Source organism: Populus alba, chromosome 6 (assembly GCF_005239225.2).
Source record: "Populus alba chromosome 6, ASM523922v2, whole genome shotgun sequence".
Taxonomy (NCBI): Eukaryota; Viridiplantae; Streptophyta; class Magnoliopsida; order Malpighiales; family Salicaceae; genus Populus; species Populus alba.
The window spans coordinates 22,250,035-22,262,293 of record NC_133289.1 but is presented as its reverse complement, the minus strand read 5'-3'; the positions used below and the strand labels follow the sequence as shown (position 1 = coordinate 22,262,293).

Below are 12,259 nucleotides of genomic sequence, written 5' to 3'. Positions count from 1 at the left end.
ATATTTTTTTATATTTTATTTAAATATTTTTTTTTTCAACATATAAAACAAACATGAAAAAGTTAAAATAATATTCATTAATTTTTCGCTTTTTCCAATTTAGTAGACCCCTGGAGTTGCTCTAAGGGTAAGGAGGTCTCACATCACATAGAAAAATCCACGTGTCACCCTAAGCTCTTTCTAGAAAAAATATAAAAAGTCACTACAAAACTCATTGCCTGCCGTATTTATCTTCTTCAGATTAGCTTTCTAGGGTTTCTATTCATTTCTCTCTCTTTCTCTATAGTTAAAAGCCAAAGCCTATCTCTCTCTATATTGCCGTCTCTCTCTCTGACTCACTGAGTTCGCGCGATTCTCTTATCAGGTAGAACTCACTACCGCTGCATCACTATTAGCGGAAATCAATACCCCCTTTGCATGCGTTTTGTGCTTCTCGAGAGGCGAATCGGTGACTTTTGATGTGAAATTAGGGTTTTGAGTATACTGTAGAAATGTGTTATTAGCTTGATTCGAGTTTGATTGCTTTTTCTTTTTCGTGGATGCGAGAATTTAATTAGGGATTACCAATCGAATTTGTTGATTACTTCATTCCTTTGACCTGATTGGAAAATTTGAGACAGTTAATTAGATTTTTAATTAGTTTTTTTTTTGGTTTTCTGATGTTGAATGTTTCTGTATAAATGTTTAACTATAATTGAAATTTGCTGTTTTTTGAGGGTATTTCGATATAATAAGAGTTTACTGAGCTTTTTTGTTTCTTTCGTTGATATGTGATTTTCTGGTACTGATTTCGTCCCTTTTTTTTATTTAACGAGACTAATTTTATGGTGTAACCGTAACAATTATGTTGCATGCGGTTTTATAACTTGTGGGTGGCATCTCCTCTTGTAAAAAATTACCTTGAACTTGCCCATTATTTGGAAAGTTTTTTTCTTTTTTTGATTGGTGGATTTTTTTTATCATGTTTGTAAGATATGTGAATCATTGTGCGGTGCAGTGGTAAAAGCATTGGGATGCCATTTCTAAGTGTGTTTTGCAAGTTCACGGGTGAAGTCTTGAGAGCAGCCACTTCATGCAAAAGTGCTGAAGGTCGAGACTGTATCAAGAACACACCCTCTTGGAACCCTGCTTAGATGGGATTTGCACTTTGCGATGGCTTCTCATTTTGTATGGATTCATCTATATTTCAATACATTTCTTTGGGTTTTTGCAGTTTTTTATCTCTATAAATAATTGATACGTGTAAATTTGGCAGTCGATAAATGGGTATGTGCATGTGCATGCGGCTTGCATGCTGTCGCTGTGTGTCTAATAGCTGTACATTCGCACAATCTCTTTGAGATGAATGAACAAGCCATGTGTGGTGATCAAAAGATGAAATGAATCATTGCAGTCATCTTTGTGTAAAATTAAATCACTCCAGCATTGCTGATAATTTATCAAATAAATAAAGGAGAGGTTTAAAGCTGGAAAATTTTCAAAGGAAAGCTGTATTTTACTTGAATTTCTGATGTTCGTTTTTACTAGCTATACTGGTTCCTTGTAATCCTCTTATTGTGGCCAATCAACGTAGAGTTTTGGATTATTAATTTTACTTCAAACCAGCCATTGCTGTTTGCTATGGCAAAGAATATAGAGTACAGAATGTCATTTGTGTAAAAAATTCATTAGTTGTAACCCTCTAAAAAAAGTTATCGTGCCAGATGACTGACTTCCTGTTCAACACCTGTTTCATTTAAGAAATATAATTTCATCAGCTAAAAAGTTGGATGAAGTCTAATTTGTTCTGAGAGCTAACTCAGGCAAGAAATCTTGGTAAATTATGTAAAATGTGTCAGTACTGATTTTAGAGATGGCTATGCTTTTGAGATTAAAAGTCGATATTTAATTGAAAAGGATTTTTGTGACATTTAAAATGCTAATTTTTGCAAGAAAATCATCTTCAAAATCCATGTTTCTCTTCTGAGAATTCCAAACAAAATTACTCCGTTTTCCTTGTTACTGTGGGATGCCATGTTACATGACTCTGATTCTCTGAATCATGTACTTTTCATAGGAATAATTATTTGCAATGGCATTCCACCACCAAGTGATGAAAACACATTTGAAGATTCCTTGCAGCTTACCGTCCAAAAACAAGTCATGTAGGTTATTGGCACTCGTGCCTGTTGGAGTGACATTTTATTGTAGTAAAAAGATGTAGATCTAAACATTTCACGTGTTTTTTTTTTTTCTTGGAACCTTGATGTCTCTATTCTGAATGATCTAGACTTGTAACATTGACTTTTGTCAGTCTTAAGTTGAGGAACTAATAGTGACTGCTTTGTATTGCAGTGACTTTTGCACTCCTTTTATGTTGATTGCCTAGCATGTCCAACAATCTAGTATCACAGCAATTATCAGTACAGAGCATCCAAATGGGTCAGCTGGAACACATTTCAAACAAGTTGGACTCATCAATGCAAATGGGGTTGATGGAATCCAGAATACATGATCCTGCATTACAACAGATGTCCATGCCAGACATGCAAATGGGACGGATGGGACTGGGACAAAGTTCAACTGACGCACTATCACAGCAGATGTCAATATCAAGCAACCAAGTACAGTTGTCAGAACCTATGTCTAATAACAATGTCTTAAAGAATTTCTCTGTACCAAATATGCAAACAAGACATGTGGAACCACGAGCATACAGTTTGATACCTGAGAAATTCTTACCTAAGAGGCAACTGGGAGACATGGAAACCATGTTTCATTCTTCTGGATCACAGCAGCCATCACTATTGAGCAAGCGAAAGGCCCCAATGGAACCTTCATCCAACAATTCTATGTCACAGAAGTTATCAATGCCTCCCAAGCGGGTAGCGCAAATGGAACATAGGCCGTGGTTGCTGCCAACTCCAGCACCAAATGCTTCTGGGACAAATCGTCCGCAAGCACCATCTAAGAGGCCAGCTTCTAGTAAAGCTGGACCACAGCAATCACCAGTTCAGAAAAATCAAACTGGACAGATGCCGCCATTTTCAAGGGCTCGCAATGAGTCTGATTCTGTGAGGTCCAAGCTAAGGCAATCACTAGCAGATGCACTGGCTCTGGTTTCTCAACAGAAGGATAACACTTCAAGTTCTGGAAAGAACTCTGAAGGTGAGGCTGCAAGTGCTCAAGCACAGAAACATGAAGAGACTCAACCTATGGTACAAACTCCTGGTGCTGCTGGTACTGTTGACCATATGTCTGATGAGCCCAAGGAATCCTTGCCCACAAAGGACGATTCTTTTACCCAAAACCATTCTGATGGCCCAAAGACATCTCAGGAAACTTCCAACACTAATGAAAATGCTGGTTATTCAACACAGACCTCAAACCATGATGGACAGGGATTACAATCCAGTGCCATTTTCCGTGATGAGGATGTTTCATTTAGTGACAGCTTTTTTGTAAAAGATGATTTGTTGCAGGGAAATGGATTGTCCTGGGTATTGGAACCTGATGCAGAGATAGCAGAGAAAAAGGGGATTGAAACTGCTGAAACACAGCAAGGCCAGAAGCATATCAGCAAAGATATTGGAAAACTAATCCAGGATCCCCAATTTTTGGCTTCTGAAATTGAAGCAGAACTCTTCAAGTTATTTGGAGGAGTGAACAAGAAGTACAAGGAGAAGGCCAGGTCTCTATTGTTCAATTTGAAGGATCGTAGTAATCCGGAACTGAGAGAAAAAGTCATGTCAGGAGAGATTACTCCAGGGCGGCTCTGCTCTATGACCGCTGAGGAACTTGCATCCAAGGAGCTTTCAGAATGGCGGATGGCAAAAGCAGAGGAGCTTGCTCAAATGGTGGTTTTGCCTGATTCAGATGTTGATATCAGACGATTGGTGAAGAAAACTCATAAGGGTGAGTTTCAAGTTGAAGTTGAACAAGATAGTGTCACAATGGAGGTTGCTGTTGGGACAAGTTCATTTACTCAGACGCCACCAAAATCAGAAGAGAAGGAAGCCTCTCCACGTTCCAAATCTGATCAAATGAAAGACAAAGTGAATGCTGCTGATGACAAGAGAAATTTAGAAGACAAGAAGGGTTCATATACGCTTACAATTCCTTCGAGTGAAGGGACCGATTTGATGCAAGGACTTATGGTGGATGATGTATTGAAGGATGCGGACTTTCTTCCTCCAATTGTCTCTCTAGATGAATTCATGGAATCCCTTGATTCTGAACCACCATTTGAAAATTTACCCTTGGATGCGGGAAAAGCAACACCCAGCTCCAACAATGATGACTCACAGGATGTGTCAGAAGCTAAGTCTCCTGCTGCAACTGCAAAGGATCTGGTTGGCAGCACTGCAGAAAAATCTGATAATGTTGAGGTAACTAACACATCACCTGAAGCTAATGGGAAATCCGTCAACATTCATGTAGAACCAGAAACGACTCCTTCTGCTGGTGTTTCCAAGGGGGAACATGTCTGGGAAGGCTTACTTCAGCTGAGTATTTCCATCATGGCCTCGGTTATTGGCATCTTTAAAAGGTTTGTGTTTTTGTAACCTAGTATTAATAGCATATATGCAGTTGCCTATTAAACTTTTGCTTGTGATACAGGTATAGCATTGAAATTGTCTCTCATCATATTTTATTGGGTCACTACTTACAAAATAAAACTTGTAGTTTCCCGCCGTCCAAGCATGCGATACACTGGATGGGTAGTGTTTCTAATGAATTATGTGGTGGTCATTGTGAAGTTCGTTACTTTTTTGCTGATCTGATTTTCTTGCTGCAGTGGTGACAAAACATCTGCAAAAGAGTGGTCTGGCTTCGTTGAGGTCAAAGGGAGAGTCAGACTTGATGCATTTGAGAAGTTCCTCCAGGAGCTTCCAATGTCCCGAAGTCGTGCTGTTATGGTATCTCAAGTTTCTTTTTGCTGTACTAAATTTCAGTTATGCTACTTTTGTCCAGGAAAGGGAGATTTTTTTCTATCCCTGCTTATTAATCCCACTCAACTGTTTCTGCAGCATTTGGCCGTTACATTTGTGGTGAACGACATCTTAATAAGAATTTGTTTGAATGGTTGGCTTGATAAAAGTTTATATAAAGGAATAACCAAAATTTTGCCTCCTATTATTTGATTTTTCAATTGCTGAATAAAGTTAGTTACTGGGACAAATAATAGGTGCAAGAAAGTTGCAGAATCTGTGAAACGCCACTTGCCGTTGGATCTCAAGTCTCAAGCAAACAATAACTAGTTTAGTTTTTAGCGTTCCTCAGTAAAACTATGCTTAAAAGATAGTTGCTTTCATTTGTTGCCTGCTGGATGAGAACGAGCAGGGATAAGCTTTTCTTTCCCTTTCCAAAGGAAATAGTGTGCAAAGATGCTAAATCATCCTGGAATATTCATTTAACGGATGCCATTGCTAGCAGATCCATAATACTCTTGTACTCGGGATATATTGATGGAACATAAAATATCTTTCGATTCCATTAACTACGTAATTTGATATAGCCACAGCATGGTTGAATCCTGTCAGTGTCTGGCACCCCCTTTGCCCATGAAATCTGATGCCATAGGGAGCATATATGTATATCTTTTTTTATTCTAGCTTAACTTGAAAAGGCCTCGTTTACTTGTGTTGCTAAATAAATTGTCTCTTGCTCTCGCAGGTCGTGCACTTCGTTTGCAAGGAGGGGTCCACGGAAAGTGAGAGGGAAAGTCTTAGAGAGGTAAGAAACGTGAAAAGTTGTGTTGCCTTTGATCACTCTTCAGCTGGTTTTCTCAGTTGTAAAGTTGTGGCTGAAAATGCCTGCTGCAGGTGGCGGATTCCTATGTTTTGGATGAGAGAGTGGGTTTTGCTGAGCCTGCGCATGGAGTGGAACTTTATTTATGCCCACCTCATTTAAAGACACGTGAAAGGCTCATCAAGGTCCTCCCAAAGGAGCAACTTGAGGCCCTTAATGCTGTTGATAATGGTCTAATTGGTGTTATTGTATGGAGAAAAGCTCAAATAACGTCAACAATATCACCTACCTCTGCATCACACCATAAACACAGCTCAAAAAAGCAACAACACTTCACTTCTAGGAAGCACCAAGAAAAGGACGCTAATATGAATGTGAATATTGCATCAAAACATCCCCTGCCTCCTCGTAGCGGAGCCTATCCCAACCCCCAACCTGATGAAGACGATGATGATGTGCCCCCTGGGTTTGGCCCACCGGCTGGCCGGGATGAGGATGATTTACCTGAGTTCAACTTTTCTAGTAACTCTATGGCATCAAGGTCGCAGTTTTCAAACCAAACTCCTACTAGGGGATCGGGAATGCCCCCTCTCAATCCACCATATCCCCAAACCCCATCTCGCCCCGTAGATTTGAGGGAGCTTGTACACAGATATGGCCAACCTAAAACTAATGTTCCACCAATGCAGCCATGGAATGACGACGACGACGACGATGACGATATGCCAGAGTGGCACCCTGAAGAAACCCAACATCATCGTACACACCCTCAGTCAACCCATGTGCATGGTGTGCAGCAGCCTATTCTAAGAGCCCACATGGCGCAGCAAACGGCACATCAGACAATGGCACCATTAGGAACATCTCCAGCCATGCCTCAAGTGAATATGATGCATAGTCAACAAAATCTTGCCCCCTCTTTGCAGCAAGGCGCCTGGGTGGCTCCTCCGCCTGTTCCCCATGGCCATCCTGCTTATCAATCTAGTGGAGGGCAAGCGTATGGTTCACCCGGGCAGGCCTGGCGCAGAGATGCTCCTAAAAGTAGAGGCTTTTGATTTCTTGTATTGTAAATGTTAGCGCTTCTCCTGTTTTCCGTCTTTATGGTTTTTTAACCACAATTTTCTTTTGTTCGTCGCTATTGTAGTTAAATTTTCTAGAGCAAATTAAAGTTAGAATGCTACCCTGCAGATATTAGTCGTTAATTAGATCAATTGAAGAGCATTACATATTGGCTCCTTGAGCTCCATCACAAAAATGATTCTCATGTAATTATGGGGTTAAGCTTTTTAAAAAACGAACTTGCTCTAGAACAGAAAAGTTAATGAATCCAGATGTTTCATGCTGATAATGTCTGATTATGATAAGGAGATTCCAGATTCTTTCTGTATCTGCTGTGGAAATTAAATGTTTCAGACCGTCATGCTCTCCCTCTTCCCCTCTCTATCGAAGGCGTATGTGTTAGCCTTCTCTGGTTATAAAATATATCTAGACTACATTTACTACTGGTGCTTTCCAGATGAAACAAACTTAGGAAACAGTGTTAGACTGGAATTTCCTTGCTCTTCTCTCCTCTCTCTATGCCAAGAAGCAACCACATGCATGATTTTCTCTTCTGTGGAAGCGACAAGGGCTTCTGGCTAAGTCAAAGGAGGCACATCGTGTTTGATAAATGGCTATTTTGGAACTGCTCTCTTCATCTTTTTGGTCAATCAATAGAAACCATGATTTTTGCTGCTCTTGTATTTCGCTGTTTTCATCTTCTGCCAAAAAAGTTTTCATGGCTCTGCAATAATATAAATCTTGAGAACCCACGAAAACCTAGCATGAGAAGATGAGTTAGATCTCTGGTGGATATCTGGGAAGTGAATGTTTAGTAAACGTTGACTGTAAATGATGATCAACGTCCATAATTCTTCCTAATCTTTCAGAACTGAATTTGGTTTACTTCGACATAAGATTATCACTGCACATGAAGGAGACGCTTAATGTAGGAGACGGTAGTGCAGAAGCATAACCCATGCTTTTTTCTGAAAGATTCCATGAAGACTGTTGTGGTAAACAAAGAAAGGAGCAACAACGAAACTGCTAGCCTTCTAGGAAAGCTTAGGACGATACTAAGAGTTTTCCCACATTAAAGATTAAAATCATAAACACCAACATTATATTGGGACCACGTTGTCGTCCTCCTTGTTGGAAGAGAATCACCCAGCAGAAGGATATGCAAATACATAAAGGAAAGGCAAAACTGCAAAAGAAAAATACATAATGCGGTCGTCCAGTGAAGGAATACAAGGAGAAACAATATGATACATGTAGGTATACCCCTTCTTCTGTCATAAAAAAAATACAGAAAATCAGTTGCGTGGACCAGCCAGTAATGACTGAAAAGGACCGTAATAATTACAGTACTTCTGCTGGGTTCCTATAGGTGTTGATTTAAAGGGTCTATAAATGCAAGGAGAGCAAAAAGGCAACCCGTGCAAATGGAAACAGCATTGGCTTCAGCATTTAGCGCAACATAGTGGCTACTAGATATATAAATTTGATCAATCTTTAACCCCCTAATACACGCTTGAGTCCTGCTCGTTGTTCTGGTGCTAATCTTGTTGGGAACTTCACTTCAAATTTGATCCTCAAATCGCCCCAATTACCTGGCTCCTTTGCTATTGGCATACCTTCCATGGCCACAACAAGCTCATAGCCAGGGCTCACTATATCATGTACAGGAATTGATAGATTCCGGCTGTCAAGTGTGGTGAGGTTTACTGTTGTCCCTCCTAGTGCTTCGGCTAGGGTCACCTTATGGTTGATAGTAAGATCATTTCCATCTCTCTTGTATGTGGTCTGAGGTTTCTCATCAATTATAAACACAAGATCTGCTGGAAGCTGATTCTGCCGTTCATTTCCTTTATCTGGGAAAGTAATCTTTGTTCCCTTCTTCCACCCTGGCTTCACATCAATGGTTAATATCTCTGTTTCTTGCCCTTGTTGCCTGCGGAGTTTCATATTCAATTACAATCAGAGAAAAAAAGGTTGCAATTCTAGTTCTATAATGGGGATTCTTGTGTGAAAAAGACACAACACCAGCAGCATATAAAGACTAGAGGTAGTATGAGCATAAAGCAAGTTTGAGTAATCAAGAAGTTTGGAATTTACGGAGGCATATAGAATAATCTGATCAAGCAATCTTTTCATGTATATGAGGCAAATCATGACAACGTTTTTCATGGTAGAAGAATTTGCAGATAATTGTATGTAAACAATGGTCAAAGGTTTTGGCAAGGCTCCTAGCCAAATAATTAATCAATCATCACACTATCCACAACCATTTAGCACACAAGGAATTTGATTCATCCACCAGGTCAAAGAAGTTGATTTTGAACAACATATCAAAACACCAAATGGAAAGAAAAGGAGGGAAACTGAATGTGCTTGGTTAGAGAAATAAATAAACATACCCATGGGCATCAACTACAGTTCTTGATATCTTCATTTTCCTTGTTGATCCAGTATACAGTTCCTCGAGGCTGCAAGGCAATTTGCTCTCTACTGGTGGTGGTTTCCTTGGCGCGGTCCCCTCACTGAATGTTCGAAAAGGAGTATCACTACTGCTAAATCCACCAAACAACCCTCCATCCGACTGGAACCTCATGGATTTACCAGGTCCTGTTGATCCAAATCCAAAAGGACTGCTTCCAAAGATTTCTGCAAAGATATCCTCTGCCTTCCTAGGATTGAAACCATTTGACCCACCACCACCACCATTTCCGAAAGGGAAGCCACCACCGCCAGATGGAGGTGCGTCTTTTAATCCTTCTTCACCACACTGGTCATAAATTGCTCTTTTTTGTGGGTCACTCAAGACCTGAATTCACAAATATATCAAAATCCCAGGCAATGTAACCACAAATTGTAATTCACTGTCCTTGACTTGAATTTTTTTTCTTTATTATCATCAGTCCAAAAGCAATCCAATGCAATAAACACAAAAGCCAATGCTACAATTTCCCAAGTAAATGAAATTATCAAGTACTTATCTTGGCAAAAAAAATTAACAAGCAAAAAGCAATTTAAATCAATATCCATACATATTTGATTCTTCTGTTCCAGTACATTTCTTTTTTGAGTCTAGTTTCTTTGGAATACAGCACGCGATAACAAGAAAATACATAATGTATAAATCTCAAAAGATTTGGATTTAAACATACATACATGCATTCATACATATGCATGTATGTATTTGATTCTTCTCTCTTACCATTCCACAACAGTAACCATGAATCCTAAATTTCACATTGCATTCCAGATAAACACAAAGTAAAAAGATCCCAGATTTTTTTTAAAAGCACAATAAATAGTACAAAATAGAATTTCAAGGGAAAGAAAAATCAAACATGCCTCATAAGCCTCGGAGATCTCCTTGAATTTGGCTTCAGCTTCTTTCTTGGTAGTGGGGTTCTTATCAGGATGCCATTTCATTGCCAATCTTCTATATGCCTTCTTTAGATCATCATCCGTTGCATTCCTGTTAACCTTCAATATGTTATAGTAATCAACCCCCATTTTCTTCTTTCAATAACCCAACAATCTTTTCTCCAAAACAATCCAAGAATCTACCTGTATCACCTACTAGGTCTAATCACCGATCTTTTTACCCCAAGCCCAGATCACCAAAACCATTCCTTTAATCAAACTGTATATCCATCTAAACTACTTCTTCTCCAAAAAAAAGAGGGAAAAATACCAAAGAAATCTGTCTTTGAACTATATTAACAACAACATTGTCAAATTATTTGACAGTGAAAGAAAATGTGTAGCGAGATTTTAGATTTGTGTCTTTGTGGATACAGAGAAGAAGAAGCTGAATCTTTTTGGGAAAGGTCTTCGGACCATGTCTTGCGTCTGATGGTTATGGAGGATTTTAATAACCGAAAGTAACGGAACATCTGTAATGAAAGGCGGTCGTGCATGTTTCGGTTTTTGGTCATAAGTAGCACAATAAACCTAGTAATTTAACGGAATGATACCGCTTGAACCAAAAAAGAAGTGAAATGACATGTAATTTTGTTGTATTTTTGAAGTGGAATATTAATTAAAATTTAAATTAAAGACTAGATTAAACATATAATATTATTTCTCCTACACGAAAAAAACCACTAACGTCATTATCATTCTTTTAAAAAACCTGTTAAACACTTAGATTTTACCTTTAAATCAATTAAAAATCAAACGCATCTTATTCTCTAAACATCCTTTAATGTTTTTGTATTGAAAATCCACCATTTACTTTGCAGCCACCACTACTCTCCCAACCATTTTTATAGTTCTATCAGTACCGTAAATACTATATTACTATTAATTTATATTTAATTTGATTGGAATCAAATAATTATTTAGATTGAATTTAAATTTTTTATTAAATTTAAGGTTTGTGAATCAATAATAAACTAATTAAAAATACATTCAATTATAGTTTATTTGATATAGTTAAACATGAAAATAAGTTGAATTAATCATTTCAATTCATTATGTGTTGTGTATAATTTAGATTAAGTTATAAAATTATAGATTTTATGTATATTATTAGAATCGGCTAATAATGTAGTTAAATATACACTCGTTCATGCAATAGAGTATAAATGTTATTGAATTTTGACGAATTAGATGTTTTATTGAATTGTTGATAAGTTGAAAAATTCAGTATTTTTTTAAAATTAAATTAATTTGGTATGAATTTATATAACTAGTCATTATATTGATGAGAACTGGATTGTCTTGTGTTATTTAATGATATTTTAGGTGTTAGTTCCCAAATTTATCCAAAACAAATTCTCCTAACCTTCTTTTTTTTTTTTTTTTTTTTTTATAGTCTAAAATATATTCTAGTCCTTGTTGATTCCATAATTCCTGTATTCTTAGAGTTCAGATTTTCTAGCATCAATCTTAGATCTTTCAAAAAAAATTCAATTATGTCTTTTTTCATTAAATAGCTAAAGGCAACTAATTGCGGTATTACCTTATTTTTATTTTTATTTTTTGAGTTATTTTAGATTTTTTTGAAATATTATAGCATGTTCTATACACGTATGAATGCAACTCTCTCCGTTGTTTTTTCCCTTTACAATAAGCTTATTATAAGTTTATTGTAATGGTCTACGATACTAAATGATATTTATCCAAATTATCATCTTTAAATATTAGTCAAATATATTTCAAAGTGCCCGGCAAAGTTGGATTAAGAGAAGCTACCATAGCTTTTTAAAGTTTAAGGGCCATACTGAAATTCTTATAATTCATAGAGTAATTATTGAAAAAAAAATAATGTATAGGAGCGAAAGTTGAAAGTTGGTGAATTTACATGAAGTAAAATATATAATTTATGTACTTTAAGCATTGCTTGCAATTTTTTCATGATAAACAACATCTTCCACCTCTTTTCTAGTTTTTCTAGAAGTATAGTTGCGGTTGTTTTTTAAAATATTTTTCACTTAAAAATTTATCGAAATAATATGTTTTTTATTTTTTAAAA

General features: G+C 37.4%; 2 protein-coding genes across 4 annotated transcripts; one reads left to right on the top strand and one right to left on the bottom strand.

The window, feature by feature from the left end:
* The first annotated feature begins 205 nt into the window (after nucleotides 1-205).
* On the top strand, nucleotides 206-6,917 carry LOC118050337 (uncharacterized). 3 transcript variants are annotated; one of them, XM_035060662.2, is made up of 6 exons: nucleotides 213-364; nucleotides 998-1,167; nucleotides 2,335-4,528; nucleotides 4,778-4,898; nucleotides 5,656-5,715; nucleotides 5,805-6,917. In XM_035060662.2, the coding sequence occupies exons 3-6, from the start codon at nucleotides 2,370-2,372 to the stop codon at nucleotides 6,783-6,785; spliced, it is 3,321 nt and encodes a 1,106-aa protein (XP_034916553.1). In that variant the 5' UTR covers nucleotides 213-364; nucleotides 998-1,167; nucleotides 2,335-2,369; the 3' UTR covers nucleotides 6,786-6,917. The 3 variants fall into 3 exon arrangements, with proteins under 3 accessions (XP_034916555.1, XP_034916553.1, XP_034916554.1); XM_035060663.2 differs by having other exon boundaries at nucleotides 240-364; nucleotides 973-1,167; XM_035060664.2 differs by lacking the exon at nucleotides 998-1,167 and having other exon boundaries at nucleotides 206-364.
* A 1,059-nt stretch (nucleotides 6,918-7,976) lies between these two features.
* LOC118050246 (uncharacterized) lies at nucleotides 7,977-10,699 on the bottom strand. The gene is made up of 3 exons (XM_035060518.2): nucleotides 10,129-10,699; nucleotides 9,189-9,595; nucleotides 7,977-8,722 (listed from the first exon to the last, which is right to left on the bottom strand). Exons 1-3 carry the CDS (start codon nucleotides 10,291-10,293, stop codon nucleotides 8,284-8,286), a joined length of 1,011 nt encoding a protein of 336 aa, XP_034916409.1. The 5' UTR covers nucleotides 10,294-10,699; the 3' UTR covers nucleotides 7,977-8,283.
* Between the last annotated feature and the right edge of the window lie 1,560 nt (nucleotides 10,700-12,259).

What these genes read in the sequence shown, in the direction of transcription:
- LOC118050337 (XM_035060664.2), top strand. Translation starts at nt 2,370, where the DNA reads ATGTCCAACAATCTAGTATCACAGCAATTATCAGTACAGAGCATCCAA. An exon ending in GTTATTGGCATCTTTAAAAG is followed by an intron (nt 4,529 to 4,777) that starts GTTTGTGTTTTT and finishes TTCTTGCTGCAG; the next exon opens with TGGTGACAAAACATCTGCAA. An exon ending in AGAGGGAAAGTCTTAGAGAG is followed by an intron (nt 5,716 to 5,804) that starts GTAAGAAACGTG and finishes TGCCTGCTGCAG; the next exon opens with GTGGCGGATTCCTATGTTTT.
- LOC118050246 (XM_035060518.2), bottom strand. Translation starts at nt 10,293, where the DNA reads ATGGGGGTTGATTACTATAACATATTGAAGGTTAACAGGAATGCAACG. An exon ending in AGATCTCCGAGGCTTATGAG is followed by an intron (nt 9,596 to 10,128) that starts GCATGTTTGATT and finishes TTGTGAATTCAG; the next exon opens with GTCTTGAGTGACCCACAAAA. An exon ending in ACTGTAGTTGATGCCCATGG is followed by an intron (nt 8,723 to 9,188) that starts GTATGTTTATTT and finishes GAAACTCCGCAG; the next exon opens with GCAACAAGGGCAAGAAACAG.